The sequence below is a fragment of the Xiphias gladius genome, unplaced genomic scaffold, assembly GCF_016859285.1.
Source record: "Xiphias gladius isolate SHS-SW01 ecotype Sanya breed wild unplaced genomic scaffold, ASM1685928v1 HiC_scaffold_1138, whole genome shotgun sequence".
NCBI lineage: Eukaryota > Metazoa > Chordata > Actinopteri > Istiophoriformes > Xiphiidae > Xiphias > Xiphias gladius.
In genome coordinates this window covers 34502-46890 of record NW_024401434.1, presented here as the reverse complement: position 1 = coordinate 46890, position 12389 = coordinate 34502, and the positions used below count along the sequence as shown (strand labels likewise).

The 12389-nt window shown below is 39.7% G+C and overlaps 1 protein-coding gene across 1 annotated transcript; it reads right to left on the bottom strand.

Moving 5' to 3' along the window:
- Positions 1 to 1897: 1897 nt before the first annotated feature.
- LOC120787149 (DDRGK domain-containing protein 1-like) lies at positions 1898 to 2448 on the bottom strand. The gene is made up of 2 exons (XM_040122844.1): positions 2019 to 2448; positions 1898 to 1914 (listed from the first exon to the last, which is right to left on the bottom strand). The coding sequence occupies exons 1-2, from the start codon at positions 2446 to 2448 to the stop codon at positions 1898 to 1900; spliced, it is 447 nt and encodes a 148-aa protein (XP_039978778.1).
- Between the last annotated feature and the right edge of the window lie 9941 nt (positions 2449 to 12389).

The window sequence follows — 12389 nt, the reverse complement described above, 5'->3', positions numbered from 1 at the left end:
TGGAAAACAGAAGCTTAAAAGCAACAGACCACAACCCTCAGCTCAACAGCAGGATTTGTTGCTTTCTCCACCTGTTTCAAAGGTGAAATCATGACCTCATCATGACAGTCGCCCCAACAGACTAGACAGACCCATGGAGATATGCCACTTTTAGTTTTTCACTTCCACCTGGGGGGCTCTGAAGAACCGTTTGTGAATAATTGGTTGATATTGTAAACTCACATCTGAATCGTAAATAAAATAAAATTAAGTATCAGTAGTGGTGTGTACTTGATTTGTAATTAAGTCTCCGACTGCTCTCGTTGAAAGAGTCAAAATCTTGTAGTTGTATCAGTTTATTTTATCAACGTGTTAACACTTCATTTAAGCTGTTTGTTCGTAATAATTCAGGAAAAATCTGTAAAATAACAGTGTTTCTCTGCAGAACTTTTAGTGTGATCGCTTCATTAAAGGTTTATTGTCAGTTTTGGTGTCGCCACCATCACCTCTCCTCTAGTGCCAAAATGTCAAATTGGATATTTCAAATTTTGGGCAGAATTTCTAACTGGGTTGGACTTGACTTAGGATTTCAGCGGTGACTTCATGTCTAAGACTTGAGGCTTAGCTGTGACTTGCAAAATAACTTGAACACCTGTCCCTGACTGTGTGACTTGCACAGCTTGAGATGTTTGAATTTGACTCCCCTGACAGAGAAGTCTGCTTCCAGTTCCACACGTCAGAGGCAACACACATTTACCGGTCAGAGTTGAGGAAATGTCTACTGAGCTCAGTAGTGACAGGACACTTGAGAATCACTTAAGCCTCTTTCCTCTCATCTTTGAACACCCTGCTCTGTTCAAGCAGATGTTTTCTCTTCTGAATAACGGTTTCACAGTCGGCATTCGGCCGTTTTATCAACACACAATGTCCGTCATCCAAAATACGTGACATGACCATCACTTTTGTGTACTTACCCACATCTGAGCTATTTAATAACAAGTACAGCTGAAATGTTTTCAGTGCAGCACGGTTTTATTATACCACTTCATATCATAGCAGAAGTTACAGTATCTCAGGGCACTGTTCACACAGAGCAGGTCTAGACCGTCTTCTTTACAATATTTACAATATTTATTTTTTTCCCCCTCGACCGGTTGGGTAGAGAGGGGGAGAGAAAAGGGGGGGATAGAGAGGGGGAGAGAAGGGGGGGTAGAGAGGGGGAGGAAAAGGGGGGGCGTAGAGAGAGGGAGAGAAAAGGGGGATAGAGAGGGGAGATAAGGGGGGTAGAGAGGGGAGGAAAAGGGGGGTAGAGGGGTAGAGAGGGGGGAGAGAAAAAGGGGGGTAGAGAGGGGGAGAAAAGGGGGGGTAGAGAGGGGGAGAGAAAAAGGGGGGGTAGAGAGGGGGAGAAAAAGCGAGCAGGAGGAAAGAGACCACAGCACAATACAAGTTGACAATACAGAAGACTAAAAACAAGAGTCTCAGCAGAGGGTCTCGAGGATCCAATCCATTCAGAAGATGGATTTTTTGAGGATGCGGTTTCTGGACATGCAGTAACCGTCGATCTGCTCCGACAACGGCTACAGCATCTGTCCTTGGAGGCCAACTGCTCTCTGTAGCGCTCTCTGAGCCTGGAGGCCTCCCTCATCCTCTCCATCCGATCCTGCTTCTTGTCAGAGCTGAGGCCAGACTTCAGGCTCTTCTGCAGCCACGTCAGGAGCTTGGAGGATTTCGATGTTGCTTCTTTTTCAAAGAACAAAAAGGTGCAGAGCATAGAAAAACATGAAGCCCTGAATAGGTAGAAAAAATGCTATTTGAGAAGTGGATACAAATGAGATACATACTTTTAGACTTCAGGCTTGCGTTTTCAGCAGTGGGGCAGCGGGTGGAGTCGGTTGGGCGGAAGTCCTCCTGGAGAGTTTCACAGTCGGTTTTTTCCTGTCCAACCCAGTTGTTGATCAGAGTTTCTGTTCTACTCTGCTCAAGACTCTTCCCCGCAGAAGCCAGGCACTTAAAGTTGACCTTAAGCTCGGCCTCCTCACGCCTCCTCTGCTGCTCTTCCTCCAGATCACCGATGGTGTATCTGGGCCTTGTGACGAGGTACTTCTGTACCGCCATCACCTGGTTGCACTGAAGCCTCTCTTTAAACAGATGTTGCATCTCCAGGGCCATTTGCTCATTGGCCCTTTTCTCCTCCTCAGCTCTCTGTTCGGCCTCTTGCATCCTCCTCTCCTCCTCAGCTCTTTCTTTCTGCATTTTCAGTCTTTCAGCTTCTCTTTCTCTTTCCTCGTTTTCTCTTCTCCGCCTCTGAAGCTCTTCCAGATCTTCTCTTTTTCTGCGCTCCATCTCCATTTCCCTCAGCTCTCTAAACATTTCCTTTCGGAGCGCTATCTTCCTCTGCTCTGGGGTCAGATCACTGGTGCTCTTAACAATCTCCATTTCAGCATGGAGTTGACTTTGGTGCCGTGACATCGTGTCCTCGTGCACTTGAGCAGGTTGGTCTTCTCTGAGTTTGTGTCTGGATGAAACTGATCCATCAATTGTTCCATCAATTCCATGATTACATCACAGGTCAGATTCCAGAATGTTCAAAGCAGCAGAATCTGAGATATTCTGGCTTCCAGTCCCCAGAATGGGTTAAGCTCCAAAAACACTGGAAACTACATTTCCCATAGTAAAACTCCCCACACCTCTAGTGCGTAAAACAGAACATGTTAAAATTTTGTAGTTGCCGAGCCAAACACAACTCACCATGCGTTTTTCATGTCTACAGCTGTTTTATTTTTAAGGCCTCTCCACAAGATAACGATCCATCGTGCTATTAGCTAAAAACTTTACTGTGGCTACCACGAAGTCCAAAGACCAAACATATCAGCCATCTTGCTTTAAGGAAGCATTTGTTGAGTCAAACATGATGAACAGTTAAGCAATCTGTTTTGTTTTTATTTGATAGACTTGAATTGAAGCTCTGCACCTCGCTGCACCCCATTTACATCAGTGAGAGTGACTAGATAATAAAAAACTCTGAATATAACACAATGCAGTTCAACATCTCCACAAATTATAATCCCAAAAATGTCTCTTAGGCTGAATGAACACATCTCCAAAACTGTTTCAACAAAAGCAAACATAATAAACTTCACCAAGGTTATAACATTGTATTATACTGATTTAGTTTGACTCAGTGTAGCTAATAAACAGCTAACTGAGTGTATATTTTTCATCTAATACACAGTTTAGGCCACATCCAAACACTTTTTGCCGTAAGAATATTATAGTTATTCCTTCAGATGACAATAATTAATATATTATCATAAAAATTATTTGCTATCCTGGGTTGACATGACAATTAAAAGGATTAAAATAGTAATTGTCCACGGCTGCTCTCACCTTCTGCCAAAAGCCAATGATTCATTGTTAAGTGTTGAAGAGTACATTAACTAAACTACAGAGAGTAGGGTTGTCAGATAATTACATGTTCCAGGTGTACAGTATAAAATCATTCCATGTTTCTACGACTGGGCGTCCGTTTGCCAGATATTAAAAATACTTTTGTTTCTAGGTAGGAAACCCAACCCACAGAAATGGTAAAGAGAAGGAATTGGCAAAGGTTGATTTTTTTTTTGCAAGGGATTCAGAAAATCTTGAGAGAATTATTCCTACTAGCGTATATCTAATAAACTCTCTGAGCGGCTGCTCAGCCAGTGGGTTTCAAACTCTGGGTTGTGACATGCTGAGTCAAAGATCAGCTCTCCCGATCAGGGAGACAAACCGAATCAAGAGGACAAACCAAACAACAGTGTGCATCATTTATGCCGTTTCAACTCACCACAGCTAACAAGCCGCTTTTGTCGCTGGCTTTGAGCAAATGCTGTGAAAGGAAAAAAGCTTCAGGAATAACTGCAAATGTTCCACTTTCAGATACAAATGGAAAGGCCACAGCTTTAAAATCTGTAAGAAAAAGTCAAAATAGCAGCGTGTTTGTGCTCCAACCGAACCTACTCAGTCAACCTTAAACTACAGAAGTGGTTTTCCGTTTCCACAATCGCTGCAGTGGCCTGTTATCTTAGCTGAAATTTAAAAAGCTTTTAAGAAGTCTTCATTTGAGGCTGATGAAAACTGCTGACGCTCTGATGTTCAAACAAATTCTTGTCTTCACTGTGCTCTGCTCACATTGTTTGTGTCTCCGTGTCGTCTTCATTGAGCAGCAGTGTTAATGGTGAGTGTTTCCCTTCACTGATGAATCTCTCTCTCTCTCTCTCTGTTTGTCAGGGTCGGGTGTGTGTGTGCTGACCTCCCGGTCTAACAGGAGTAAAGATGAGCATTAGCAGTGATCAGGTCAGCTTCCTGGTCTACAGATACCTACAGGAGTCAGGTATCCTCTCAAGTCCTTATATTCATCATGTCTACATTTTTCTGCTCTGCTTTAGGACCTAACTACGACTGCATTAGAGAACCCACTGTCAAAGGGTAATTAACATACTGGTAATTCACTTTTATTAGTGGTTTGCTTTGCTGCCAACCTGCTTTCACACTCAGTGTGATTTGTATCTTAATGTGTCTTTTTACTGTGTTTTACTTAACAATTATATTAGTCATTAAGTAAATGATGTTTTGGTTTGATGTGGAAACAGTCACACACAATTCGAAATTAGGGACGGTCTAATTTAAAAGCCTTTGAGTCAATGCTCCTGCAACACAGATCGGATCTATGGAAAACTTTGCCAAAAGCGTCAGCATACATTCTGTAGTAATGAATTTTTTCTTCTTTCATCAGCACAATTGTTTAGAAGTCTACTAACAAAGAAACAGGAATAGAAAATAACTGAAAAGTAAGAAGAATCAGTAAAAGATAAATATGAGCAAGAACATGATGTAGATATTTTTATTAGAAAATCTAAATCGATTTATTATCCTTTTCTGATTTCCAATGTTCAGAAAAATACTTTGAGTTTGGTTGAACACTTAACATTCCCATCATCCTCAGTTGTGGTTTGTGTTTAGTGCGAATTAGCAAATGTTAGCGAACTGACATGCTAAATAGTGAACATGGTAAACATCATACCTGCTAAACAGCAGCTTGTTAGCATGGTCATTGTGAGTCAGTCTCACAGAGCAACAAGCATGGCTGTACATTGCTTGATCCTTTTGACTATAACCTTATGTAGGCAATAGGTGCCACTGGTGCTGTAGGATTCAAATCTAGCTCAGATGTGGAAGCTTGCACATCTGCCAGTTCAACCAGTCTACAGCGCTGCTAAAGGAGGTATTTGGGTTGAGTGTGAAAGTTAATTCTTGAAATTAGAAACAGTACTTTGACCAAACAATCTTAACTTAAAGTGTTAAGAGTCCAACTATGTTCCATGAAAACAATATTGTAATGGTGGACTACTACTCCAAATGCACTAAAAAAAAATTGATTAAAATACTTAATGATGTGTTATTTTTTTCTCTCCATTCCAATGGATGGAGAATCTGAATGCAAGAATCCACCTAATAGTAAAAATGATAATAAATAGTCTTATTTTAAAAAATCTAATCAGAGCAGTTAGAATAAATCCAAACAATTTCCCTTCTGGTTACATTAAAATCAGCTGATCCAATGGATGGACTTGTTTGTTTTCTTTAAATCCTGAGTAAAAGCCATAAATCTTTCATATGATATTTTGACATGTGTAGGTAATGTAACACGTTTATTTTAAACACAATTTAAACACAAATTATGTAATTTAACAGTGTAATTAATCGTTTGAAATGTGCCTTATGCTTTCTCCTTGCCTAATGGTTGGCCATGCTTGCTGAGTGTGTGGCTCTACTGCAGTCCACTTCTGACGATGTGGAACACTGTAATTGGCTAACAGACATCCATTCAAATACGTGTGTACATTTGGGTGGAGTCAGATGACAGTACTCACATATCTAGACATCGCAGAAAAGTTATGTCCATTGGAATGATCGGGGATCTGAACAGGTTAAGGTCCACTTACTAGTTTTTTCTGGGGCTTTCAACAGCACCTGTCATTTCTCAACCGGGCAATTTCCATCCACCAATGAAGACTGAGAGATGTAGTTGGAAACTTCAGGTAGGATTATTTTGTCAAACAACTGAGTTGTGGTGAGTCTTCCCCACATAGACGGTACTGTTTCATCTTCCTTAAGTCAAGTCTACTGTGCTAATCACTTGAGTAAACACAGACTGGTTTCGATTACATCTTGAAACTCCAGCAGGTGGATGGGATGTTTTCCAAAACAGACAACAGGGTGGAAAGTGATTTTTTAAAGCCAGTAAGTTCAGTAGCTAACCAAATAACAGTTGAGTCATTGGTATTGATCCGTAACCCTTTCAACCCTCGCAGATCACCTTACAAGTTCACCTTATCCATAAAACCCCCTTAACCACACCTGCTCCAAAATGCAACTAGTCCCCACCCGCTGATCTAACAACATATTTCATATTTTGATTCGTCAGGTGCGTTTTGTATTGTTATTGATAGATCCTACCAAAAATGTGTATCCTTGGGAATTCTAATTTGCAATCACAGTATATACAATAAACATATACAACATAACTAATGTAGGATTTAAAAGTTTAAAACCACCCTCTGCATACATGTACACATGATGTTTAATAAATAAATTTGGATTTATAGAGAACTTCACAAATTTCTAAGGGAAGAAAAACAGTTGAAAACTCAGTTAACATGGAGCATGTTATCACACAGGTTTATCTACAACTCCACATAAAAATTCAGTGGAAAAGTGTAATGATAAGTAGTTTTGTTTCAAGCACCGTGAAAACTTCAAAATAAGCACAAAATTGCTGCTCCTTTATGAAGTTGTAAACACAGTTGTAAACATATCCTCCAATGTTACAGTGCAACACCGCATTTGCATACTTGTACACAATAAATGATGCATTAAGGTATTTCAAATAACAAAACACATGCACATAGAAAATAATTCATGAATAAAAAAATGACTTTGGTGCTTTTTAATCTGCATATGCAAATTTCTAGTAACAGAAACTAAACAAAATAACTTTCAATAACACTGCCAGAAAATATTTTACAGAGTTTCTTTACAGCTTATACATAAACAAATACCACACACGTGGTACATGCGCCACCACGGCGCCAACTCCGGGGAAACTTCACAGGCCTTTGCTGTTTTCACACGGAGCGCTGCTAGCTTGATTGACACACGTGCTCTCTGAGCTAAACACAGAACATAGATGCGGACAGAGTAAGACACAGAAAGTTTAACAGCAGCTCAGAAAAATGTTAACATATTAAAAATGTTTACATGTTAACATGAACAATATGTTCACGTGTTATTCACTCCTTGATACAACGCAGTGTTAAGGGGTGAATAGCATCAAAATTAGACAACATATTAAGATGATTTAGCTATGCAGGTTCCCGGGCACACGGCTCTGATAACCTCGGTGACAGACCGTGAATGAATCAACATAGCCATAGCTTTATTACCTCCGCCGAGGAGGTTATGCTTTCACCCGTCTCTGTTTGCACTTTTTCTCCAAGTCAAAAGCTTGTAATCAACTTTTTTTTTCACATTACGTGAATTTCAGTGGCTCAGTTGGCAGCGCGTCCTTCGTTCATTTCAGGGCTGTTGTGTTTTTTGGTCGGTGACTCCTCTTGTCTCCATGAAGGCCACTGAACCTCAAGCCAGCAAGGCACGTGGGCCAGCTGGAAGTTTTTACTCATCTTAAATACCTCAAGTGGCTCCTATCAATGCAAAGGAGCAGTCACCAGATCCTACTTTTTCCAAATGGAGTCACTGTCATCATACTATCTTGGCCTCCTGGCAGTAACCTCCCAGTATCTCTCACAGCTCCTTTTCGTGGAGGAAGGTGAGGGAGTTTTCTCTCATTCTCATTCTCAATCAGCCTTGTTGGGTTGAGGGGGAGGAAATTGGGGAGAGGAGAAAAGAGGAGGAGAGGGGAGAGAGAAGAGAGAGACCGGAACTGTTAGCTAAAAAGCTGAAAATAGACATCAATCAGAGCGATAAGGAAGACATGGTGATCTATGTCCTTACATCTCGAACAGCGTTGTGTCCCATTAAGGTTTCGATCTTGCTTGTTTGCATTCACCTTTTACTTCACTGCCGTCTTGTGGCCGCAGTAGCCTATTGTCTCTGGAAGATAGGTCGATTACCATCCGTTGCATCTACTGTTAATTTCGTGGGCGCGGCCATGTCCCAAGGACAAAGGCAGGGGTTTGTCAAGGGAGAGAACGGCGTTTTTTTGGACATCTGCACATGATGATTGTGGATAATCTTGGGATTTTTGGCGGGTAACTAGGCCAGGGAAGAGTAAACAGTTGAAGTGCGGTAAAGTTACTTGCTTGAAGAAATGGGGCTTCTGTCATTCACCGCTGGCTGTCAGATTAGGTAACAGCTCAGAGGAATAAAGCGGTTATTTAACTAGTTAGTAATCTCGAATTTTCTTTTGGAACTTTGTCTAGTTATGTGATGTGTCAGCTAGCATTAGTTATTGAACATAAAATGAAACAGGCTATCCTAGTAGTTGTGCTACCGAGTTAGCTAGCTACCTCAATCATTCCAAATGCAAGCCAGACGTCAAACAAACTTAATGCAAGCTAATGGTAGCTAATATTATTTAGCGATAAAGCATTGTCAGAGCTAGATAGCAAGTTAGAGTCTGAGTGCCTTGCTCTTTTCATCGCATGCACCTTTAGTTTACAATGTTTCTTTTCTCAGCAAACTGCTAATCAGTAGTCTAGTAGTCTTTAACAGACCAATGATGGCTAGCTTGATAGTACCAGTATGTGCTAGGGTTAGTGATAGTTTTCTCAACTTAGCCAGTGAGTTTGACCTTGCTCAACATTCTCACTGTTCTTTTTGTTATGCAAGATACGAGGAAATGCACAAAGGGAAAAGAGGCAGAAGAAGACTGACTCCTTTTTCATGTCAAGCTGTCGTGTAAGAGGAGTTACACTGACATGGGCTTGCTTCGTCTTTGCTTTGGAAGGAGAAAGAAAGCTAGCTTGCAATCTATGACTGAAATCATTCAGTGTTATAGCAGTACATTAATTTTGTCCTTGCATTAATGCTATTTAGGCGTTCAAATATGTAAATTAAAGCTATATGTTTGAGCTTAAAACCTATTTTAAAAAATGCGTTGCACAGATGAGCAGTCAAATGAAATTCGTTTTAAGGTTTGCCCTCATTTTATCAGAATCAGAATCAGATATACTTTATTGATGCCTGAGGGGGAATTGTGTTTGTTACAGTTGCTCCAGCATAGAGAAGTTCTAAGAAAAATAGAAATAGAGAATAAGGAAGTATGTAAAAATATTAATTTTTTACTACAACAGTACCTATGGAAATAGAAAATAAGAAATAAAAATCATTCTACCCTCTGTATCTTGGTGTGAATAATATTTGAATAATATACAGCAGTTGCATAATTGCCCAGGGTATTGCATAGAAAAATTTAAAATTTGAATTGTTGCACGCATTATTGTGCTATTGAGTCAGTTTTGTTTTTTTTTACCTTAAAAGGTGTTTCTGAGGAAGTAGGGTCCAGGAGTCGGGAGGACAAACGAGCAGGGAGAAGAACAAGAGAACACAAGAGAGGGAGAAGGTGTGGGCAGAGGAGAAGGAGATGATGAGGGTGAAGGTGGGGGAAGTAGTTTGCAGGCATCAGAGGTGTTGGACACGTCTGCTGTGGCAGTCTCCAACTGGATGGCATTCATTTTGATTTGGCATATTGTGGAGACTGGAATCGGGGCTGAAGGTGGGGGTTTGCGATGGTTATGTCCCCTTGTTCCGTAGAACCCCCACAGTTTTAAAATCGCTGCTCCTCCCTTGCCATAGAGTGAAGCCACAGTGGCAAACTAATTTCAGAAGCAAAGTAGTGTTAATGTTTACTTGCTTGTTTTGTAATGTTAGCAGTTTTGGTGAGTGGTGAAATTGCTACCACCTTCCTCTGTTTAAGCCAGTTATGACACAAATCTGAAAATGGTCATTGAAAACTTATAATGTAGCCTAACCTACATTTGTGATCCCATGGGCGTGTGTGTGTGTGTGCGAGTGTGTGAGTGAGTGAGTGAGAAAACTGGTATGCTCTAAAACTAGACAGGAATCTTAGTTTTTGTGTTTCTGTCCCTGCCTATCCCACCCTTGTTAGCTGGATATGGTCTGATGTGACCCATTTCATATTAACACCTTGTTTTACCATTCAAAATGTGGACTTCCAAAAACATTGTACATACGTTTAGACAACTTGGGCTAATCCTGTCCTTGATTAATTGCTATAATTAATTAATGAATACCAAGCAATACGCCTAAATTGGAAGGAATTGCAAGGAGTCAAAATTGATGTAAAGTTCATTTATTTCTACACATAATGTATACATTTACTGATTCTTCTTTTTCTAATTCCAGATTCATGCTCATGAATGCAAGGTGATGATTGACAGAGCAGAAAGTAAGTTAAAAAAAATGGGGAAAAAAACAAACCTCAGACGTTCCTCAGAGGAAGAATGTGAAGAAGTAATGTTTAACAAAACGAAAGATGTGAATGTTTTCTAGGTGTTTCTTCTAATATACTGTAAATCATACTCTTTGCCCCATATTTTTAAAAATCCCGGTGAGTCCAACAGATTGAATGACACTGCTCTTATCAAAGCTACCATCTTCATCTCTTACCTGGTGTTCCTGAACTAGTTGAGAAATTAGTAGAACAAAGGAATTATTCTGCCTCTGTCCAGTCAGCCTCTGGCGAGACCCAGAAGTACCTGGTGAGTTGCTGTGATGCATTCACTTCAGGCCTTCATTCAGCCTTACAGGTGGCACCCTTTTTCCTCTTCTCACACACATCTAACACACATATTGACACATGATAGATTACAGCAGGGCTGTGGTCGCCCAAAGAAAATGTTGGTCGGCTGAAATCGTGGCTACTCTTCGACCATTCAATGGAAAAAAAAAACTGCGCGTTATCTCTAGATGAACTTTAATCATCCACCGTGCACTCTACCTGGTAGTCTTATTAGCCGAAATGAATTCTAAACACGAAAAGCTAGTATTTGCAGCATAAAGTATTAAGATATTCCAATTTTGCTATGTTAACCCTCAAAGCCTCAAGCGTTAAACATGAAAGTTGACAGAGCATCCTAACGCAGACTAGTTAGCCTACCGTTTTTAGATGATATGTTGTTGAGCTGTGATATGCAAACTGCTGTTTGCGCAGTTTACACTTGACTTTTTTGGTCATTTGTTTTAGCAAAATGAATTGAAAGTCCCTGCATCTGTAAAGTGACTGTAGCACAACTACAATAGGCAACACATTTGGTTATTGAGGAGTACTGTTGTATTTATTAGACCAGGAAAAATCATATATGAAAGGTATGGTGGGCCGTTACTGATTTGCTAACAGTATAGAAATGATCTATGAATGAAAAGCATATCCAATAGTCCAATCTAACAGCTCTGAGATATAAGTGACAATATTTTTCACTGTGTCCAACTTTACTTCACACAGCACAGGACCCACAGCAGCTTATTCAATAATTCATTAATACGTCGTACTAACCATTATTTATTGCTTTCTTACTCTGCCACCTGAGCTCTTACCATTCACTGTGGACAAAAAAAGTGAGTATGAACTTCTGACTTGAAGAAAAAGTGATCTACAATAGTCTTTAATACAAAAACAGAGAAAGTAATGTTATGTCAACTAGCAACACAAAGATTGTTTCTGAATCACTAATAAATAAAGTGACTTAGCATAGGTTATAATATAAAGAAAGAGAAAGCAATTCATATGTTACTTATTCAATTATTCAAATTTGTGTGACTAACTATTATTTATTGTTCTCTTAATCTTCCACCTGAGTGGCTCTTTACTGAGGGTGAAAAAGTTGAGTAAAGTCACATAGAATAGTCTTTAATATAAAGACATTGATAGTAATTTGTGTAATTGTGTGATCCTGTTTATCCTCATATTACTTATTATTATTATTTACTCATTCAATAATTCATTAATACGTAGTACTAACCATTATTTATTGTCCTTCCTTTTTATCACCTGAGCTGCTGATTTTTACCTGGACTAAAAAGATGAGTACAAGCTTTTGACTTGGAAAGAGGTTGATCTAGAAAAGGCTCAAATGTACAGACAAAGAAAAAATGCATGCCATTGTGTAAATCTGTTTATCCATATAGTTTTACTTATTCAATAATTTGAAGATGATTTGTCATACTTTGTCATTTTTATCTTACTTTACTCTTATCGTGCTCTTCTACCAGAGCTGCTGCTTTCTCTGTGGATGAAAAGGTGAGTACGAGTTTGACTTGAAGAAAAAGGGACTAAGAATAGCTTTTAATATAAAGAGAGACAGAGTAATATATGTTACTATATATCCTGC

Bases quoted from the DNA above. Each gene is read 5' to 3' on its own strand.
- LOC120787149 (XM_040122844.1), bottom strand. From the start codon at position 2,448: ATGTCACGGCACCAAAGTCAACTCCATGCTGAAATGGAGATTGTTAAG.